The sequence below is a fragment of the Bos indicus x Bos taurus genome, chromosome 7 (genome assembly GCF_003369695.1).
Source record: "Bos indicus x Bos taurus breed Angus x Brahman F1 hybrid chromosome 7, Bos_hybrid_MaternalHap_v2.0, whole genome shotgun sequence".
Taxonomy (NCBI): domain Eukaryota; kingdom Metazoa; phylum Chordata; class Mammalia; order Artiodactyla; family Bovidae; genus Bos; species Bos indicus x Bos taurus.
In genome coordinates, this window is record NC_040082.1 from 101605493 (window position 1) to 101627439 (window position 21947).

General features: G+C 40.5%; 1 protein-coding gene across 1 annotated transcript in view; it reads right to left on the reverse strand.

Moving 5' to 3' along the window:
* Positions 1-20657, reverse strand: part of LOC113896453 (olfactory receptor 1L6-like) — a 54130-nt gene extending 33473 nt beyond the window's left edge. The window contains 3 exon segments of the mRNA XM_027548630.1: positions 19772-19939; positions 19941-20285; positions 20287-20657. Coding sequence (XP_027404431.1) covers positions 19772-19939; positions 19941-20285; positions 20287-20657 — 884 coding nt within the window.
* Between the last annotated feature and the right edge of the window lie 1290 nt (positions 20658-21947).

A 21947-nucleotide genomic window follows, 5' to 3' on the forward strand; every position in this document is an offset into this window, starting at 1 on the left:
CTGTAGGCTTCTGGCTCTGGGGTCCTGGTGCCTTAGTGTCACAGGCTCCCTGCCTGAGACCTTGACTATCTTGAGGCTGTCTTTCTGCAGAAGCATGAAGATCCCACACTCTTTTTGTGATCTTCCTGAAGTCCTGAAGCTCGCCTGTTCTGATACCCTCATCAATAACACAGTGGTGTATTTTGTGACTATTATCCTAGGTGTTTTTCCTCTCTCTGGGATCCTCTTTTCTTACTCTAAGATTTTCTCCTCCATCCTGAGAATTTCATCAGTCAGGAGCAAATACAAAGCCTTTTCCACCTGTGGATCTCACTTCTCAGTGGTTTCCTTGTTCTACGGCACAGGCCTAGGGATCTACCTCAGTTCTGCAGTCACTTCATCCTCTATGACAAGTCTGGTGGCCTCGATGATGTACACCATTGTCACCCCCATGCTGAACCCCTTCATCTACAGTCTGAGGAACAGGGACATGAAGGGGGCCCTTGTGCGGCTCATTAGCAGGGCACCATCTCTCATTCACAGGGCCTTCAGAGGACTCTCATAAGTAACTGGGCACATAATATTGAGGACCAGACATCCTGGCTTCCTTCATTTAATTTTTTTATCTTTCCTAATACTCATTTTTTAAAGAAAAACTTTCATTGGCTTTCTTCACAGCCCTCTCTATTTTCTTTTATACTATATCTTTGGTTCCCTTTTTCAATTTGTAACCATATGAATTTTAAATTCATATGAATTGAACGTGATCTTTTCTGTTCACACTTAGTGATGATTTAAATTTCTTAAAAAATAAACTGAATCTCATGTTTTTAATATATATCCTCAAAATGATGGGATGTATACCTATTATGGAAATGTTGCCCTGCAAATTCATTTACAGAGATGTTTTCTGAGGTTGTGTGAATTAAGTGAACTGGAAGAAGTGTCTTTTTTCTGAATAACTTTCAGTCACATCAGACTTAACAATATTTATTTCATTGCTGATACGTGAATTCTGGAGCTGAACAGTTCAAAGCTAGCCGTCAAGTATTCAGGATCCTTCTGCTTTTTTGCTCTATCTCTAGTTTGACCATGGGGCTTCTACCCTCATGGTCACAAAATGGCTTCTGCCCTTCCAGCAATTGTAACTGCATCCCAGTAAGGTGGAATGGAGAAGTATAATATAGAAGATAGCCCTTAATCATTGACCACTTTAGTGTATTCTGTCTGGCTTCAAACTTTCATATCCGCATCCATTACCAAAGAAATTTCTCTAGTCTGCTCTACCCATGTTTAGAGAATCAATGTCCCAGAAATCACACCTTAACCAAAGACCAACAGGAACTGGTGTATAAATCACTTGCCCATTGAGTGAAATAAGTCTGAAGCATACATATTTTACTGGCTCCCATCTTTCCCCAGCAGAAGTCCCAGTTGATAATGGTGATAATTGGCTTGATAAACACATCTTTCATGGTTGTTTCCTCTTGCCTGACTCATGGTTCTATTTCCTGGGACCACTAAAATCTTTGTCTTAACTAGACTGAGCTACATTTCCTGAACCACATAGTAACTTGATTGGCAATACCACAAAAGATATGTGTACTTGGAACCTGTGAATGTGACCTTTTTGGATAAAGCATCTTTGCCAATTTAATTAAGGGTTTTAAAATGAGATAATTATGGATTGCTTGGGTGTGCCCTAAATCCAATGACAGTTGTCCTTAGAAGACACAGGAGAGAGACTTCCTGCTGGTCCAGTAGTTAAGAATACACCTTGCAATGCAGGGGACTTGGGTTTGATCCCTGGCTGGAGAGCTAAGATTCCACAAAACTTGGAACAATGAAGGCCTGAGCCACAACTACTGAGTCTGTGTGCCACAGCTATAGACACCCTATGCCACAAGAAAGACCCCACAAGCCACAACTAAGACATGACACAGCTAAATAAATAAAAATAAACTTTAAAAATGTTTTATCCATGCACTGGGATGACCCAGAGGGATGGTACAGGGAGAGAGGTGGGAGGGGGGTTCAGGATGGGGAACACGTGTACAACCATGGCAAATTCATGTTTATGTATAGAAAAACCAATACAATATTGTAATTAACCTACAATTAAAATAAATAAATTTATATTAAAAAATAAAATTAAAAAAAGTTTTATCAAAAAAAAAAAAAAAAGATATGAGAGGAGACAAAACAAACAAGAGAAAGTCCCAGACATAAAAGCAGAAATTAGAGTGACGTGGCCATAAGACAAGGAGCTCTTGGAACCACCAGAAGCTGTTAGAGGCAAGAATGAATTCTCTTCTACAGGAGGGGTCTTCAAGCCCAGGACATGCACCAGTACCAGCCCATGGCCTGTTAGGAACTGAGCCACCCAGCAGGAGGTGAGTAGTAGGCCAGCAAGTGAAGCTTCATCTGTATTTATAGCTGCTCCCAACTGCTTGCATTGCCACCTGAGTTCCACCTGCTGCTCAACAAACTCAACAAAAATAATGTGCTTGAAACATCCTGAAATCCCAGGTCTAGGGAAAATTGTCTTCCACAATTGTTCCAAAAAGGTTGGGGTGCATGCATGCTAAGTTGATTCAGTCACGTCCAACCCTCTTTGCAACCCTATGCACCATAGCCCATCAGGCTCCTCTGTCCCTGCTGATATCTTGATTTGGGGTTTTTGGTCTCCAGAACTGTAAGAAAATAATTTCTTTTCCTATAAGGAACCTGTGTGTATGTATTCAGTTGCTTCAGGTATGTCCAATTCTTTGCAATCCCAAGGACTGCAGCCCACCAGGCTCCTCTGTCCACGAAATTCTCCAGGCAAGAATACTGGAGTGGGTTGCCATGCCCTCCTCCAGGGCATCTTCCTAATCCAAGAATTGAACCAGAGTCTCCTGCATGGCAGGCAGATTGTTCACCACTGAGCCACAGGGGAAGCACTATAAGACACCCACATTGTGGTAATGTGTAACAGCAGCCATAGGGAACTAACACAGATTGTAAGTAAAATTCTTAGTGTACTTGGAGAAATCAGCTGTCATTTGTGGACACACACACACTGCTGAAGAACCGATGATTTGCTCACTAGCATGAAGCTGCCGGGGCTTTCCAGGGGGTGCTAGTGGTAAAGAACCTGCTTGCCAATGCAGGAGACAGAAGAGACATAGGTTTGATCCCTGGGTCAGGAATATTTCCCCCAGAGGAAGGGACGGCAACCCACTCCAGTGTTCTTACCTGGGAAACCCCGTGGACTGAGAAGCCTGGCAGCCTACAGTCCATGGGGTCACAAAGAGTTATACATGGCTGAAGCAACTTAGCACACACTCACATGAAGCTGCAGATGGACCTACAACTGTTCTACATTCCCAGAGAACCTCTTTGAATCTCTCTGCCTCTTGGGCCAAGTGTGAGCATTTATCTCCATGAGAAAGGGCTCTGGGTTCTTCAGGATCCCTCATCACTGAGGTCAGAAGCAACACAGGTGAACACAGGCTTTATTCCATCCCCATGAGCTTCCATCTCTTGCTTGTAGCTTCCAGCCTGCCTTTGATGACTCTCCAGTCTGTCTTCTCATCTCAGAATAAACCCAGAAAGCAGGTCGCATATTTTACAGTAGATAACTTCAAAGGTCAGAGATAAATTTGTCTCATTCTGGCTGGCATGAAGGATTGAAATAATGAAAAGATTACCTAATCCAATCCAAAATTCCCCCTCCACACACACACACAATGATTTATATTTCCAATATAGGGAAGGGGTAGGGAGTTTGGGATGGACATGTACACACTGCTATATATAAAATGGATAACCAGCAAAGACCTACTGGTTTGGGAAGATCCCCTGGAGAAGGGAATGGCAACCCACTGAAGTATTCTTGTCTGGAGAATTCCATGGACAGAGGAGCCTGGCAGGCTGCACACCAGGGGGTCACAAAGAGTCAGACATGACTGAGCAACTAGCATTATATATATATGAATATATATATATATGTGTGTGTGTGTGTGTGTGCATGTTTGGTCACTCAACCATGTATGAATTCAAATACCTGTACCTGAATTTAATATAAATTCAAGTCCCTGTATCTGTATTAAACACAGAACCAGTGTTTTGTTGCTGAAAGTGTGACCCTCATACTCAGACCTGCATCAACACACGGCCCAGTAGCTTGTTAGAAATGCAGGGTCCCAGGGCCCACTGAGGACCTATTCAATCAGAATTTGCACTTGAATTAGAATTCCTGCTGACTTGTAGGCACAAGGAGGAAAGGGAAGTGCTCCTGTAAAGGGTTTATCTCCAGTACTATGGCGACTCACTCCAGTATTCTTGCTTGGAGAATCCCATGGACAGAAGAGTCTGGCAGGTTACAGTCCATGGGGTCACAAAGAGTCAGAAATGATTGAGTGACTGAACACACAGGAGGCATAAAGTGCTTCCAGTAAAAGTAGAATTTGTGTCCATGTATCTTATTAATAGTTTGAGTAGAGAATTAGTGTATTAGTGATGTAGGAATATAAAATACAGTCAGAGCATTTCTTCTTTTTTTTTAATTTTATTTTATTTTTAAACTAGAGCATTTCTTTCTAATTTTTTTGGTGGAACATATTTGACATTTCATATTGATTAAAAACATACATACTGGACTTCCCTGGGAGCTCAGTGGTAAAGAATCTGCCTTCCAGTGCAGGAGGCAAGGTTTTGATCCCTGGACTAGGAAGATCTCACTTGCCTTGAAGCAACTAAGCTTGTACATCACAAGTACTGAGCCTGTACTCTAGAGCCCAGCAACAACAATTACGGAGGTCCTCACACCCTAGAGTCCATGTTCTGCAATAAGAGAGGCCACTGCAAAGAGAAGCCTATGCACTGCAAACAAGACTAAACCCTCCTCACCGCAACTAGAGAAAAACCCACTGAGCAACAACAACCTAGCACCACCAAAAAAATAAATAAATATGCACACCAAAGAATGATTGTAAATACATCCTTGCAACAGTATTTGTCGGAGATATACACTTCACAGTATCTTCTGTGGAAAAAAAATTCAAATGTAAAGAGGGGTGTGCTAATGAGCTTGTTGTTTAGTTACTAGGTTGTGTCCAACTCTTTGTGACTGTAGCCCACCAGGCTCTTCTGTCCATGGGATTTCCCAGGTAAGAATCCTAGAGTGGGTTGCCATTTTCTCCTCCAGGGGATCTTACGGACACGGGGATTGAACCAGTGTCTCCTGGATTGGCAGGCAGCTTCTATACCACTGAGCTGCCAGGGAAGTGCTAATGAGCTTACCTTGCAATTGCTACATTACTCTGAGGCTGAATGTGTTGTGTAGATTTGTTAGCCATTTATTTTCTCTATCTTAAATTATGTGTGTGAGTCCTTTGCTTTTCTATATACGATCAGAATAGGATTCCTATCTTTGATTACAATCTTTCAAACAAAGAACCGGAGATGTTTTTTAGTTGTTAAGATGTTGTCTCATTGTTAAATCATATCCAACTCTTGGCAACCCCTTGGAATGTAGCCCACCAGGCTGCTCTGTCCATGAGATTTTCCAAGCAAGAATACTTGAGTGAGTTGCCCTTTCCTTCTCCAGGGGATCTTCCCAGACCAGGGATTAGACCCATGTTTCCTGTATTGGCAGGTGGATTCTTTACGACTACACCACCAGTGCAGTCTTTGTTCCTACCTTTTGTCCCATTTTCCTTTTTTCCCCATTTTCCTTCTTACTCAATAATTTCTCACAGACCTGCCTCAAATCACAAGTCTTATGATGAATTCATTAGTTTTATGGCTGTACAACAGGTCATGTTGTGCCTGTACTACTAACACTTTAATGGCATTTCATATTCTTTATCATTAAGTTGCTATTATACCAAAGGTACACAATACATTAAGATAGTGGAGTTCAAACTCTGATTCTAACCAAGGATGGTTTCATCCCCCAGGGATTTTTGTCTGTCACACATAGAAGGCTCCATAAGTCAGGGATCCTCTATATATCCTTCAATGCACAGGAGAGACGCCACCACAAAAATTACCTGGCTCAGAATGTCAGTGGTGCCAACACTGGAGGACTTTGAGTTAAAGTCTATCTGTATTTTGAAGGTTGATAGCTGTCTTCGTCCAAGGTGAGGGGCAGTGGCAGAGAGGAATTACCCCACATCCGAGGTCAGGGGCAGCGGTTGGGAGGAGCTACCCCAAGCCCAAGGTCAGGGGCTTGGGCCAAGAGAAGCAACCCCATGTCCAAGGAGTGGTGGCTGCGCAGGTACAGGAGGGCCGAGAGGAGTTACTCCACGTTCAAGGTCAGGAGGGGTGGTAGTGAGGACCCCTTGTCCAAGGTAAGGAGCAGCGGCTGCACTTTGCTGGAGCAGCCATGAAGAGATACCCCAAGTCCAAGGTAAGAAAAACTCAAGTAAGATGGTAGGTGTTGTGAGGGGGCATCATAGGGCAGACACACTGAAACCATGATCACAGAAAACTAGTCAGTCTAATCACACTAGGACCACAGCCTTGTCGAACTCAATGAAACAAAGCCATGCCATGTGGGGCCACCCAAGACAGACGGGTCATGGTGGAGAGGTCTGACAGAATGTGGTCCACTGGAGAAGGGAATGGCAAACCACTTCAGTATTCTTGCCTTGAGAACCCCATGAACAGTATGAAAAGGCAAAATGGTAGGATACTGAAAGAGGAACTCCCCAGGTTGGTAGGTGCCCAATATGCTGCTGGAGATCAGTGGAGAAATAACTCCAGAAAGAATGAAGGGATGGAGCCAAAGCAAAAATGATACCCAGCTGTGGATGTGACTGGTGATAGAAGCAAGGTCCGATGCTATAAAGAGCAATATTGCATAGGAACCTGGAATGTTAGGTCCATGAATCAAGGCAAATTGGAAGTGGTCAAACAGGAGATGGCAAGAGTGAACGTCGAAGGACTGATACTAAAGCTGAAACCCCAGTACTTTGGCCACCTCATGTGAAGAGTTGACCCATTGGAAAAGACTCTGATGCTGGGAGGGATTGGGGGGCAGGAGAAGGGGACGACAGAGGATGAGACGGCTGGATGGCATAAGTGACTCGATGGACGTGAGTTTGAGTGAACTCCCGTAGTTGGTGATGGACAAGGAGGCCTGGCTTGCTGCAATTCATGGGGTCGCAAAGAGTCGGACATGACTGAGTGACTGAACTGAACTGAACTGATAGCTGTCTTCAGATTTTTCCGTAAAATATTGTAACAGTTCACATTTCTGCCAGAAAAATCAGAGTCTCCTTTGCTCCTAGTCCAGAAGTAAGCCCACATTTGACCAGTCTTCAAGATATTTCCTAGGACCAAGGTAGGAAAAATAGTTTTTTGTTGCTTTCTTAAACTATATATTGAGCTAGAGCAAAGATTTATATATTTGTTCACCTTTTTTATTTGCCTATTATTATTATGTATGGGCTTCCATGGTGGTTCAGTGTTAAGTTTGAATTCGCCTGCCAGTGCAGGAGATGTGGGTTCCATCCCTGGGTCGGGAAGATAGATTCCCTGCAGAAGGAAATGGCAACCCACTCCAGTATTCTTGCCTGAAAAATCCCATGGGCAGCGGAGCTTTGTGAGCTACAGTCCATGGGGTCATAAAGGAGTCAGACACGACTTAGCAGCTAAACAGCAAAAACAATAATTATTACTATATACAATATTAACAACTAAACAACAAGAACACATGTTATATGCCCATTTTTCTACAGATATAAACCTTTCGAATGACTGTTTAAAATGATTATTTTTCAGTTGATTTGTGAGGTGTATATTTAGCCTTAAATTTTCTTTAAAAAATTTTTTTTAGTTATATAGGACTATTGCCTTGTTTATGAGTCTCTTGCATTATTTAAGGTGATTTTGACACTCCCCTCTCCATTGATACTATATTGGCTTCCCAGGTTGTTCAGTTGGTAAAGAATCCACCTGCAATGTGGGAGACCTGGGTTCCATCCATGGGTTGGGAAGATTCCCTGTAGAAGGGAAAGACTTCCCATTCCAGTATGCTGGCCTGGAAAATTTTGTGAAGTGTATAATCCATGGGGTTCGAAAGAGATGGACACGACTGAGCAATTTTCAGTTGATATTATATATTTTCATGTCAAAGTGTTAATCTAAAATGTGTCGGTTATTCTTACACTGAGGACATAATCTCACTAATATTTGTAAGATGTTTGAGGTAGGTGAGAAGCCATTTTTTGAAAGATAAATGTTTGTGCCAGCTTTAGGAACAATTCAATCTTTGCAAATAAATTGAAATAAAACCTTGACATATATTAAATGTCCGTACATAAGGAGACCTAAGCCCTGATTCATTCAACAATGTCCTCAGATGACTAATATGAAGCAAGTTAGTGAAAACGTTGAAATGCTCTGTGTATCCAGGTTTTATGTGTGTGGACTTTTGATCTTTTGGGCAAGAATCAGACATAGGGCTAGAGTATGCCCTTAGGACTCATCATAAAAAGATCAAAATCCAAGAATAACAGCAAAAGAAAAAAAAAAAAGATGTCACATCTGAAAAGGGAGAAAGAGGCTTGCTCCTCTGCTTTCATATAAAAACATTTAGTCAAATGAAAATAAAATAAGCACAGGAAAAACAAGTTTTGCTGCCTGATATTAAAAATGGCCAATGTTCAATTCCTATCCATTGTGTTTTGCAAGCATCCTTTTTTGAAGTGTAATTTTGTTCCCTTTGCTCATTTTTCTCTGGGGTCATAAAACCCATAAGTATTTAGACCATAACATATTGCTATTTTGGATAAATTTATTTTTTCTCTTTAATTATTTCTGCTGGGCATCAAGGGAATATAAAACCAAAGAAAGTTTCTTACCACAGTTTCTCAGGAACTGTTTGAGTTTATTAGATCTGTATTCTCTTTCATGTCCACTCTTTATTTCTCTCTCTCTCTCTCTCTCTCGTATATAGAGATATATATTGCTGTTGCTGTTGTTCAGTCTCTAAGTCATGTCTGATGCTTTGTGAAGCAGCAGTTTCAGAATCACCTTGTTCCTCAACAACCTCTGACACCTTCTCTCCTCACTTTCCCTCCTTCTCATTTCCCTCACCACACTGGCTTTCTTTTTTTCAACTAGAACATCTTTAAAAAGCACCTTCCCCAGGGCCTTTGCAGTGGCTGTTCACCCTGTCAGGCACACACTTCTGATAAGTTCATGACTCCTGCTCTCTCTTCCATGAGGTCTCTGTTCAAATGTCACCTTATTTGCTGTCTTACCTGAAGACCAATAAAAATAGCATCCCTTCTTTTCTCTTCCCTTTATACTTGCTTTCATTTTATTCATACTATGTGTCACCATATGACATGCTATATATATTTTATTTGCTATATTAATTCTCCATGACTGGATTTTAGGAGATTTTGAATACCAAAACACTGTACTCATTGTATGAACAAAATGTTGACATTAATTTCCTAATTGCAAAATATATAAGGTAGCATTTCAACAATGTGAGTAATGTTCACTTGCATGAAAATTAGTCATGTTTTTTCCCTTTACTTGTAGTCACTTCTACCGCATGGCACCGAGGATCATCACAGGTGTTTCAGAATTTCTTCTTCTGGGATTCTCAGAGGAACCAGAAATGCAGCCCTTCATATCTGGGCTTTTCCTCTGCATGATCAATGTGTTTGGAAACCTGCTCATCCAACTGGCTGTCATCTCAGACTAGCACTTCCACACCCCCATGTACTTCTTCCTCTCCAACTTTTCCTTCATAGTCATCTGATTCACCTCCACTACCCCCAGAGATGCTGTGGAACATCCAGACACAGAGCCAAGGTATGACCTATGAAGTCTGCATCACCCAGATGTATTTCTTTTTTTTACACTATTTGCAGGGTTGGATGACTTCCTCCTGACTGAGATGGCCTATGACAACTTTGTGGCCATCTGCCACCCCCTGCACTTCACAGTCATCAGGAATCCCCAAATCTGTGGAATTCTGGTTCTGGTTAGCTGGGCCATCAGTGTCCTTTATTCATTGTTACAAACCTTAATGGTGTTGAGACTGTCCTTCTTAGAGAGCTGGAAATCCCTATTTCTGTTAACTCAACCAGATGGTCCATCTTGCCTGTTCTGACAACTTTCTTCATGACACAGTGATGTACTTTGCAGCTGGGCTGCTGGCTGGTGCTCCCCTGTCTGGGACATTTTATTCTAAGATAGTTTCCTCCATATGTGGAATCTCGTCAGCTCAGGGAAAGCTTAAAGCATTTCCACCTGTGTTTCTCACCTCTCAGTTGTCTCCTTGTTTTATTGTATGAGCTTAGGAGTGTGTCTTAGCTCTTCAGCTACCCAGAGCTCACACTCAAGTGAAATTGCCTCGGTGATGTACACTGTGGTCACACCAGTGCTGAACCCCTTCATCTACAGTCTCAGGAACAAAGACATAAAAATGGCTCTGAAAGCATTCTTTAGGATGACAACTATTAAAATGCCAATTGCTCCAAGCTGAAGAAGGGAGCATGAATGAAATGTGTAAAACCTCACAGGGAGAAGCTACCATTTTTTATCAGATTTTGGAGGTAGAAGTTGCTCCTTCCATTTGTTTCTTGGAGTTTCCATTTCTTTGACTTCACCTCCTTCATAAATTCATGTAACTCACTTGATTAAACTTAGTGATTTCCCTCTTATCCAAGAGTTGTTTATGTTGTGGTTTCCCTCTCTCTCAAATTTGTTTTGAATTTTGGACCTGAACAACATGGGAATTACTGTTTATCATGCAAGTTGAGAGAATTCTTAAAAACAGTGTATTCTCAAATAATATTTAAAGTATTAAATGCTTTTCTTTCATTTTAATAAAGAATAGTCAGGAGTTGTATTGATCCTACAGGAGTGGGGTGGGGGAACTACTCAAGACATTCATGACTATTTATGTGTTTATAACAAGGAAAATCTCAGACCATTGATTTCATGTTTTCATACATCATTCCTTTATCTATCACCACCTTAGCTGCTCTTCCTGATATTCTGAACTTTAACATACACTACGTCTTGTTAGTTGTCACTCTATTTGCCTCTTTAGGATTCCATTCCCATATTCAGCTTTATTTCCATAATACCTATTTTGTTTGTTCATGCTTACACGCTCAGCCCTGTCTCTTTGCAATCCTTTGGACTGTAGCCGGCCAGACCCCTCTGTCCATGGGATTCTCCACACAAGAATACAGGAGTGGTGGGTAGGGGAGGGGGGCGGCCCTAAGATGGTGGAGGAATAGGACAGGAAGACCACTTTCTCCCCTACAAATTCATCAAAAGAACATTTGAACGCTGAGTAAATTCCACAAAACAACTTCTGAATGCTGGTAGAGGACATCAGGCACCCAGAAAAGCAGCCCATTGTCTTCAAAAGGAGGTAGGAAAAAATACAAAAGATAAAAAGAGAGACAAAAGAGGTAGGGATGGAGATCCATCCTGGGAAGGGAGACTTAAAAAAGAAAGAAATTTCCAAACACCAGGAAACACTCTCACTGGCGAGTCTGTGGTGAGCCTTGGAACCTCAGAGGGCAACATAACCAGGAGGAAAAATAAATAAATAATTAAACCCCACAGATTACGTGCCCAACGGTAACTCCCCCAGCGGAGAAGCAGGGCAGATGCCCGCATCCACCACTAGCAAGTGGGGGCTGGGCAGGGAGGAGCAGGCTGCATTGTTTAGAGTAAGGACCAGGCCTGAATGCCCCGAGGGCAATCTAAGGGAACTAACTTGGGATAGCAAATCAGACTGTGGGATAGTTACCATGTGAAGAGCCCTAACATAAGACACCGCCAGGCCCGCTCACAAAACAAAGGACTTGAGAAGAGCTAGCCGGCTGCAGACCGGCCCATACCCCACCAGAAACAGGCAGGCGAGGGGAATCAGAGCCAGAAGGTGGCAATCATGGCCCCAGAGAGGCATCCTCTACCACACTGCAAACAAGCTTCATTGCTAACCAAGACTTCTTGGGATTCTGTACGGTCAACATCTGCCTAAGGTGTGCCTATTGTACGCCCAGAAAACCAAGCAGCAGGGACATGGGAAGCGATAAGTCGCAGCAACTGCCCTCTCCAAACACCCGGTCACCTGAGCTGCTCAGACTTGGGAAGGGCACAAAATGAAGGCCCAACTGAGTCTGCACCTCTGAGGACTACCTGAGTACGTGAACCTGAGCGGCTTAGACCTGGGAAGTGCATACAACCCAGGGCCAGCCTCACAGTGTCTTGGCCACACTGGGTTTGCCCGCCCTCACGGTGTGTGTGCTTTCCCTGTCTACACTGCTTAGGCTCTATGTTGCTCTTCCAGGAACTGTCTGAGGCTGGCCCTATAAGAGACAGGGAATCTACCTGATAAAGAGTTCTGAATAATGATAGTGAAAATGATCCAAAATCTTGAAAACAAAATGGAGTTAGAGATAAATAGCCTGGAGACAAGGATTGAGAAGATGCAAGAAAGGTTTAACAAGGACATAGAAGTAATAAAAAAGAGTCAATATATAATGAATAATCCAATAAATGAAATAAAAAACACTCTGGAGGGAACCAACAGAAGAATAATGGAGGCAGCAGATACGATAAGTGAGGTAGAAGATAAAATGGTAGAAATAAATAAATCAGAGAGGAAAAATGAAAAACGAATTAAAAGAAATAAGGATAATCTCAGAGATCTCTGGGACAATGTTAAATGCCCCAACATTTGAATCATAGGAGTCCTAGAAGAAGAAGAGAGATGGAAAGACCATGAGAAAATACTTGAGGAGATAATCATTGAAAATTTCCCTAAAATGGGGAAGGAAATAATCATCCAAGTCCAAGAAACCCAGAGAGTCCCAAACAGGATTAACCCAAGGCAAAACACCCCAAGACACATATTAATCAAATTAACAAAGATCAAACACAAAGAGCAAATATTTTTTAATTTTATTTTATTTTTAAACTTTACAATATTGTATTAGTTTTGCCAAATATTGAAATGAATCCGCCACAGGTATACCCGCATTCCCCATCCTGAACCCTCCACACTCCTCCCTCCCCTCCCCTCCCTCTGGGTCGTCCAAGTGCACTAGCCCCAAGCATCCAGTACCGTGCATCGAACCTGGACTGGCGACTCGTTTCATACATGATATTATACATGTTTCAATGCTATTTCCCCAAATCTCCCCACCCTCTCCCTCTCCCACAGAGTCCATAAGACTGATCTATACATAGGTGTCTCTTTTGCTGTCTCGTACACAGGGTTATTGTTTCCATCTTTCTAAATTCCATATATATGTGTTAGTATACTGTATTGGTGTTTTTCTTTCTGGCTTACTTCACTCCGTATAATAGGTTCCAGTTTCATCCATCTCATTAGAACTGATTCAAATGTATTCTTTTTAATGGCTGAGTAATACTCCATTGTGTATATGTACCACAGCTTTCTTATCCATTCATCTGCTGATGGGCATCTAGGCTTTATCCCAGGGATGCAAGGATTCTTCAATATCCACAAATCAATCAATGTTATACACCACATTAACAAATTGAAAAGAAAAAATATTAAAAGCAGCAAGGGAAAAACAACAAATAACACACAAGGCGATTCCCATAAGGATAACAGCTGATCTTTCAATAGAGACTCTTCAGGCCAGGAGGGAATGGCAGGACATACTTAAAGTGATGAAAGAAAATAACCTACAGCCCAGATTATTGTACTCAGCAAGGGTCTCATTCAAATATAAAGGAGAAATCACAAGCTTTACAGACAAGCAAAAGCTGAGAGAATTCAGCACCACCAAACCGGCTCTCCAACAAATTCTAAAGGATCTCCTCTAGATAGGAAACACAGAAAGGGTATATAAACTCGAGCCCAAAACAATAAAGGAAATGGCAACGGGATCATACTTATCAATAATTACCTTAAATGTAAATGGCTTGAATGCCCCAACCAAAAGACAAAGACTGGCTGAATGGATACAAAAACAAGACCCCTATATACGTTGTCTACAAGAGACCCACCTCAAAACAAGGGACACATACAGACTGAAAGTGAAGGGCTAGAAAAACATATTCCATGCAAATAGAGACCAAAAGAAAGCAGGAGTAGCAATACTCATATCAGATAAAATAGACTTTAAAACAAAGGCCGTGAAAAGAGACAAAGAAGGACACTACATAATGATCAAAGGATCAATCAAGAAGAAGATATGACAATTATAAATATATATGCACCCAACATTGGGGCACCGCAATCTGTAAGACAAATGCTAACAAGTATGAAATGGGAAATTAACATTAACACAATAATAGTGGGAGAATTTATACTCCACTCACACGTATGGATAGATCAACTAAACAGAAAATTAACAAGGAAACACAAGCTTTAAATTATACAATAGACCAGTTAGACCTAATTGATGTCTATAAGACATTTCACCCCAAAACAATGAATTTCACCTTTTTCTCAAGCGCACATGGAAGCTTCTCCAGGATAGATCACATCCTGGGCCAAAAATCTGCTGCTGCTGCTGCTAAGTCGCTTCAGTCATGTCCGACTCTGTGCTACCCCAGAGATGGCAGCCCACCAGGCTCCTCTGTCCCTGGGATTCTCCAGGCAAGGACACTGGAGTGGATTGCCATTTCCTTCTCCAGGGCCAAAAATCTAGCCTTGGTAAGTTCAAAATAATTGAAATCATTCCAAGTATCTTTTCTGACCACACTGCAGTAAGATTAGATCTCAATTACAGGAGAAAAACTTAAAAATTCCAACATATATTCTGGAAACAGGTCCATAACCAGGTGTACATTTTATAAATATATTCTCCAAGTCTGTGGTTTGTCTTTTCATTTTCTTTTTTTTTTAATTTTATTTTATTTTTAAACTTTACATAATTGTATTAGTTTTGCCAAATATCAAAATGAATCCACCACAGGTATACATGTGTTCCCCATCCTGAACCCTCCTCCCTCCTCCCTCCCTATACCATCCCTCTGGGTCGTCCCAGTGACCTAGCCCCAAGCATCCAGTATCGTGCATCAAACCTGGACTGGCATCTCGTTTCATACATGATATTTTACATGTTTCAATGCCATTCTCCCAAATCTTCCCACCCTCTCCCTCTCCCACAGAGTCCATAAGACTGTTCTATACATCAGTGTCTCTTTTTCTGTCTTGTACACAGGGTTATTGTTACCCTCTTTCTAAATTCCATATATATGCGTTAGTATACTGTATTGGTGTTTTTCCTTACGGCTTACTTCAGAATATATGAATAACTCCCAGAGCTTAATAAAAAGAAGAAAAACATTGGATTTAAAGAGCAAACAAAATATTTGAACAGACACTTTATAAAGAAGGCATACACAGCAAGACCATGAAGATATCTTCAACATTATTAGTAATTAAGGAAATGCAAATTAAGAGTATATTGAAACTACAATAAAAAATAAATTTAAAAAAATTCCAACATATGGAGGCTGAACAACACGCTGCTGAATAACCAACAAATCACAGAAGAAATCAAAATATGCATAGAAACGAATGAAAATGAAAACATAACAACCCAAAACCTGTGGTACACTGTAAAAGCAGTTCATAGCAATACAGGCATACCTCAAGAAACAAGAAAAAAGTCAAATAAATAACCTAACTCTACACCTAAAGCAATTAGAAAAGGAAGAAATGAAGAACTCTAGGGTTAGTAGAAGGAAAGAAATCTCAAAAATTAAGACAGAAATAAATACAAAAGAAACAAAAGAGACCATAGCAAAAACCAACAAAACCAAAAGCTGGTTTTTTGAGAGGATAAATAAAATTGACAAACCATTAACCAGACTCATCAAGAAACAAAGGGAGAAAAATCAAATCAATAAAATTAGGCATGAAAGTGGAGAGATCACAACAGACAACACAGAAATACAATGGATCATAAGAGACTACTATCAACAATTATATGCCAATAAAATGGACAGCTTGGAAGAAATGGACAATTTCTTAGAAAAGTACAACTTTCCAAAACTGAACCAGGAAGAAATAGAAAATCTTAACAGACCCATCACAAGCACGGAAATTCAAACTGTAATCAGAAATCTTCCAGCAAACAAAAGCCCAGGTCCAGAGGGCTTCACAGCTGAATTCTACCAAAAATTTAGAGAAGAGGTAACACCTATCCTACTCAAACTCTTCCAGAAAATTGCAGAGGAAAGTAAACTTCCAAACTCACTCTATGAAGCCACCATCCCCCTAATACCAAAACCTGACAAAGATGCCACAAAAGAAGAAAACTACAGGTCGATATCACTGATTAACATAGATGCAAAAAACCTTAACAAAATTCTAGCAATCAGAATCCAACAGCACATTAAAAAGATCATACATCATGAGTAAGTGGGCTTTATCCCAGGAATGCAAGGATTCTTCAATATCCACAAATTAATCAATGTAATACACCACATTAGCAAATTGAAAAATAAAAACCATATGATTTTCTAAATAGATGCAGAGAAAGCCTTTGACAAAATTCAACATCCATTTATGATAAAAACCCCCCAGAAAGCAGGAATAGAAGGAACATACCTCAACATAATAAAAGCTATATATGACAAACCCACAGCAAGCATTATCCTCAATGGTGAAAAATTGAAAGCATTTCCCCTAAAGTCAGGAACAAGACAAGTGTGCCCACTTTCACCATTACTATTCAGCATAGTTTAGGAAGTTTAGGCCACAGCAATCAGAGCAGAAAAAGAAATAAAAGGAATCCAAATTGGAAAAGAAGTAAAACTCTAACTGTTTGCAGATGACATGATCCTCTACATAGAAAATCCTAAAGACTCCACCAGAAAAATTACTAGAGCTAATCAATGAATATAGTAAAGTTGCAGGATATAAAATTAACACACAGAAATCCCTTGCATTCCTATACACTAATACTGAGAAAATAGAGAAATTAAGGAAACAATTCCATTCACCATTGCAAAAAAAAAAAAGAATAAAATACTTAGGAATATATCTACCTAAAGAAACTAAAGATCTATATATAGACAACTATAAAACACTGGTGAAAGAAATCAAAGAGGACACTAATAGATGGAGAAATATACCGTGTTCATGGATCAGAAGAATCAATATAGTGAAAATGAGTATACTACCCAAAGCAATCTATAGATTCAATGCAATCCCTATCAAGCTACCAACGATATTTTTCACAGAGCTAGAACAAATAATATCACAGGTTGAATGGAAACACAGAAACCTTGAATAGCCAAAGCTATCTTGAGAAAGAAGAATGGAACTGGAGGAATCAACCTGCCTGACTTCAGGCTCTACTACAAAGCCACAGTTATCAAGACAGTATGGTACTGGCACAAAGACAGAAACATAGATCAATGGAACAAAATAGAAATTCCAGAGATAAATCCACGCACCTATGGACATCTTATTTTTGACAAAGGTGAACACATGTACACCCTTGGAGGATTCATGCTGATGTATGGCAAAACCAATACAATATTGTAAAGTAATTAGCCTCCAATTAAAATAAATAAATTTATATTAAAAATATATTACAAATCCTAAAAAAAATAAAAGTTGGCAACTTGAAGGTTCATATGTAGGACACTTACTATAATTATTAAGGAAATGCAAATCAAACCCAAAATGAGATATTACCTCATGCCTGTAACAATGGCATTATCAAAAAGGCAAGAAATAAGTGTTGGCGATCATATGGGAAAAAAGGAGACCTTTTTATTGTAGAGAGTATCTGTTCTCCATCATATGCTATTGGCTTATCATAAGCTAATTGTCCATATATGTGTGTCTCGGTGTGAATTTAAATTGGTACAGCTACAATGGAAAACAAAATAGAGATTCCCCAAATTATTAGGAACTATCATATGATTTAGCTATTCAACTCCTGAGTATTTATTCCCAAACATGAAAGCACTAATTTTTAAAGGTGCATGCACCCTCAAGTTGATCACAACAGTATTTAAAATATCCAAGATATAGGGGGAAAATATGTGTAAATGTGTGTGTATGTGTGTGTGTGTATGCATACACACAATGGAATATATTCAGAATGAAAAAGATGAAACCTTTCATTTGCAACATAATGAATAAAATTTGAGGGTGTTTTGCTAAGTAAAATAAAACAGATAGAGGAAGACAAATACCCTTTGATTTCACTCATATATGAAACAGAATGAGCAAACAAAGCTAGTAAATGAGCACTCCAAAGCAAACAAGGTAGGGTGAATTGCTTAAAGGGGATAGACTTCATCATAAAGAATGGAAACTAAAGATTTGCTTGTGAGTGCTCTGTCCCATATACAGAAGTAAAAAAAAAAAATGTACACATGAAGCTTATATGATATTATTTCAACAAATGATATATCAATAAAAATAAATGAAAAAAATATATATATATTGATGTTTCTAAGATCATTCATCCATTGAAAATGGAAGAAAACTAAAACATTACTGAATTGAAATTACACCTGTGTTGGACAGGTTTGCTGAAATGACTCTAAGTGAACCTTTATCTGTACCCATGTCTTTTGAAATATGACACTGTAGCACCTTGCATTAGGAGGAGGTGTCTCTCTCTCCACCTTTCTATCTGGGCTAGACTTGGATTTGTATTTGCTTGAGTCCATAGAATTTGGTTAAAATAACAGTGTGCCTTGAGAGGACTTAGTGCATTTCTGCTGAATTCTCAAATAACTCTGCCTCAGAAACATGAATAAATCCAGTTGGGCTACCCCAAGTTCAAGAAGAGCTATGGAACAGAGCTTCTCGGTCCCAGCCAAGAACATGATAAATCAGCATATACCTAGCTGGGGGCTTCCCTCATAGCTCAGTCAGTAAAGAATCTTCCTGCAATTCAGGAGACCTGGGTAGGGAAGATCGTCTTGAAAAGGAAATGGCAACCCACTTCAGTATTCTCACTTGGAGAATCCCATGGACAGAGGAGCCTGGAGGCCACAGTGCATGGGATTACAAGAGTCAGACATGACTTAGGGACTAAACCACCACTATAGTTAGCTGATGCCTCAGTGTATTAGAATGCTCAGCCAAGATCAACAGAGCCTCCTCAGCTGACTTTCAGGTAAATAAATACACAGGAGAATCTCAGCAGAGATCAGCACAATTCCGAACCATCCATTTTAATAAATCAATGCCACATCACCTGCTTTTAAGATAGATTGCTATGTAGCAATGGCATACTGATACAACAATCAAAAGAAACAGAAATGAAGGCAATTATAATAATTTCCCAAGGCTTCCCAGGTGGCTCAGGGCTAAAGAATCTGCCTGCAAATGCAGGAGGCACAGGAGATGCAGGTTCAATCCCTAGGTCAGGAAGATCCCCTGGAGGAGGAAATGGTAATCCATTCCAGTATTCTTTCCTGGAGAGTCACATGGACAGAGGAGCATGGTGGGTTACAGTTCAAAGGGTCACAAGGAGTTGGACTTAACTTAGCAACTGAGCTTCTTGCCATTTCTTAAATTTGAGAGAGTGAAAAATCACAAAAGAGAAAAACTAATGGATATGATAGAAATCACTAAGCCTAATTGTGTGAGTTACATAAATTGCAATGAAGGAGGCAAAGTCAAAATATGAGAATTCCAAGAAATAGAGGAGCAAATTCTCTTTCCACAATCTGATCAAAGATTCTGATCAAAGATTTATAATTTCTGACTCTGAGGCTTTGAAACTTTAAATTATGTTCCCTTCTTTAGCCCACAACCATTGGCCTTTTTAGAACTGCCTTTCTGAAGAATGCTTACAGAGCCCTCTTTATGTCTTTGTTCCTCAGACTGTAGATGAAGGTGTTCAGCATGGATATGACCACAGTGTACATCACTGAGGCGATTGTACTTGAATGTGCACTGTGAGTAGCAGCAGAGCTAAGGTACACTTCTAGGCATGAGCCATAAAACAAGGAGACAACAGAGATGAGACACACATGTAGAAAATGCTTTATATTTACCCTCAGCTGATGAGATTCCACATATGGAGGAAGCAATCTTACAGTAAGAGTAAAGTATGCCTGTGAAGGGACCACCACCCAGTAGCCCAACTGCAAAATACATGACCATTTCATTAAGGAGGTTTTCAGAACAGGCAAGTTGGACCAACTGTTTGAGTTCACAGAAATAGTGAGGGATTAACACATCTCTACAAAAGGATAGCCTTGATACCATGAAGGTCTGTAGCAAGGAATCCAGGACACTGATGACCCAGCTAACTAGAACCAGAATTACACAGAGCTGGGGGTTCATGATGATTGTATATTGCAAGGTGGCAGACGGCCACAAACCGATCATAGGCCATCACAGTCAGGAGGAAGTCATCCAACCCTGCAAACAGTATGAAAAAATGCATCTGGGTGATGCAGCCTTCATAGGTGATGGCTTTGCTCTCTTTCCATATGTTCTGCAGCATCTTTGGGATGGTGGTGGAGGTGAAGCAGATGTCTACAAAGGACAGGTTGGAGAGGAAGAAGTGGAAGTGGGAGTCTAAGCTGACGATCAGGATGAAAAGTAGGTTTCCAAACACAGTGACCAGGTACATGGAGAGGAAAAGACCAAATATGAGGGGCTGCAGTGCTGGTTCCTCTGAAAATCCCAGAAGAAGAAATTCTGAAACCTTTGCTAGGTTGCTTGGTGCCATTTATTGATGTTGACTGTAAAGAAACATAACAAGATGATTCATTTTCACAAAAAGGCCCATTACAGTGCTGAAAAAATACTATCTGTATTTTGCTTAATTATATTTAATCATATTTCTTAATTAATTTCAATATTTTGCAAGAACTTGATCCTCTTTAGGAAATTCCCTCTGTTATTTCTAACTTGCAAATGTGTTCCAGTTTTAGCATTTTCCCCAAGATGTCATGTAATCCACATATTTAGTGAGAAATTTTTTCATTCTTTTGGGCACTATATATTGAGTGCAACTATATCTCAGGTGCTGTCTAGGCAATGTGCATAGGGTCCTGAAATATGAAAACTTTAAAAATCTGTCTATGGAGAAAAAATATGATGAGATGTGTGTGTGTGCAGTGGGGAGGTGGGGCGGGGGAGCTCTCGGTCAATTCTGACTTTTTGTAACCTCATGTACTGTAGCCTGCCAGGCTCCTCTATCCATCTACCCATGGGATTTCTCAGGCCAGAATACTGGCACAGGTTGCCATTTCCTCCTCTAGGATATATATGACTTGGGAGATGGTGAAATATTCTATGTAGAAATTTGAAAGCACATATAAGAGGAAGACTTATGAAGGGCTCCTATTATTTAAGGCAAGACATGCAAAAAATAGTCATCATTTGAAAAGAGACCTCAAGGAAGAGAGAGCAGGAGCCATGAACATGCCAGGCACAAGGAGAACTTTGTGCCTGGCAGAGAGAATAGCCAGTGCAAAGGCTCTGGAGAAGGTACCTGCCTAAGATGTTCTGGTTTTTTAAAAAGACACTAATGTGGGAGGGGGGTAATGAGGGGACAGGGTAAGAGCAAGAGAGAGAGTGAGGAGAGATGGTGCCAGAGGAGGCCGAGGAATAAGGTGGGCTCCCTGCTGCTGTTGAAACTTCAAACCCCTCACTATGTTCTCCTAGCACTTTCTGAAATTGCTACACAGATGTCCTATATGTTTAAATGGATCCCTTCTGTTGATCGAGTTCTGGCCTCTATGTAGGAGAGTCATCTTGAAATATGTGAACTCAGTACCACTGCTCTGAAGACTCCTCACACTCCACAAGGCAAGAAAACAAAGACCTACAGTGAGACCCTGGTTTCCTAGGCTGCATTACTTCCATGTTGTTTTCAGCCTTAACTACTCTGATGAAGTTAAGGTTGATGTTGCTCAAGGTGGTTAGATCAGATAATGTAGAAATGGCATCCAGAAATTCCAGCTTGTACATTTCCCAGGTGGCTTCCCAGGTTGCACAGTGGTAAAAAGAATCT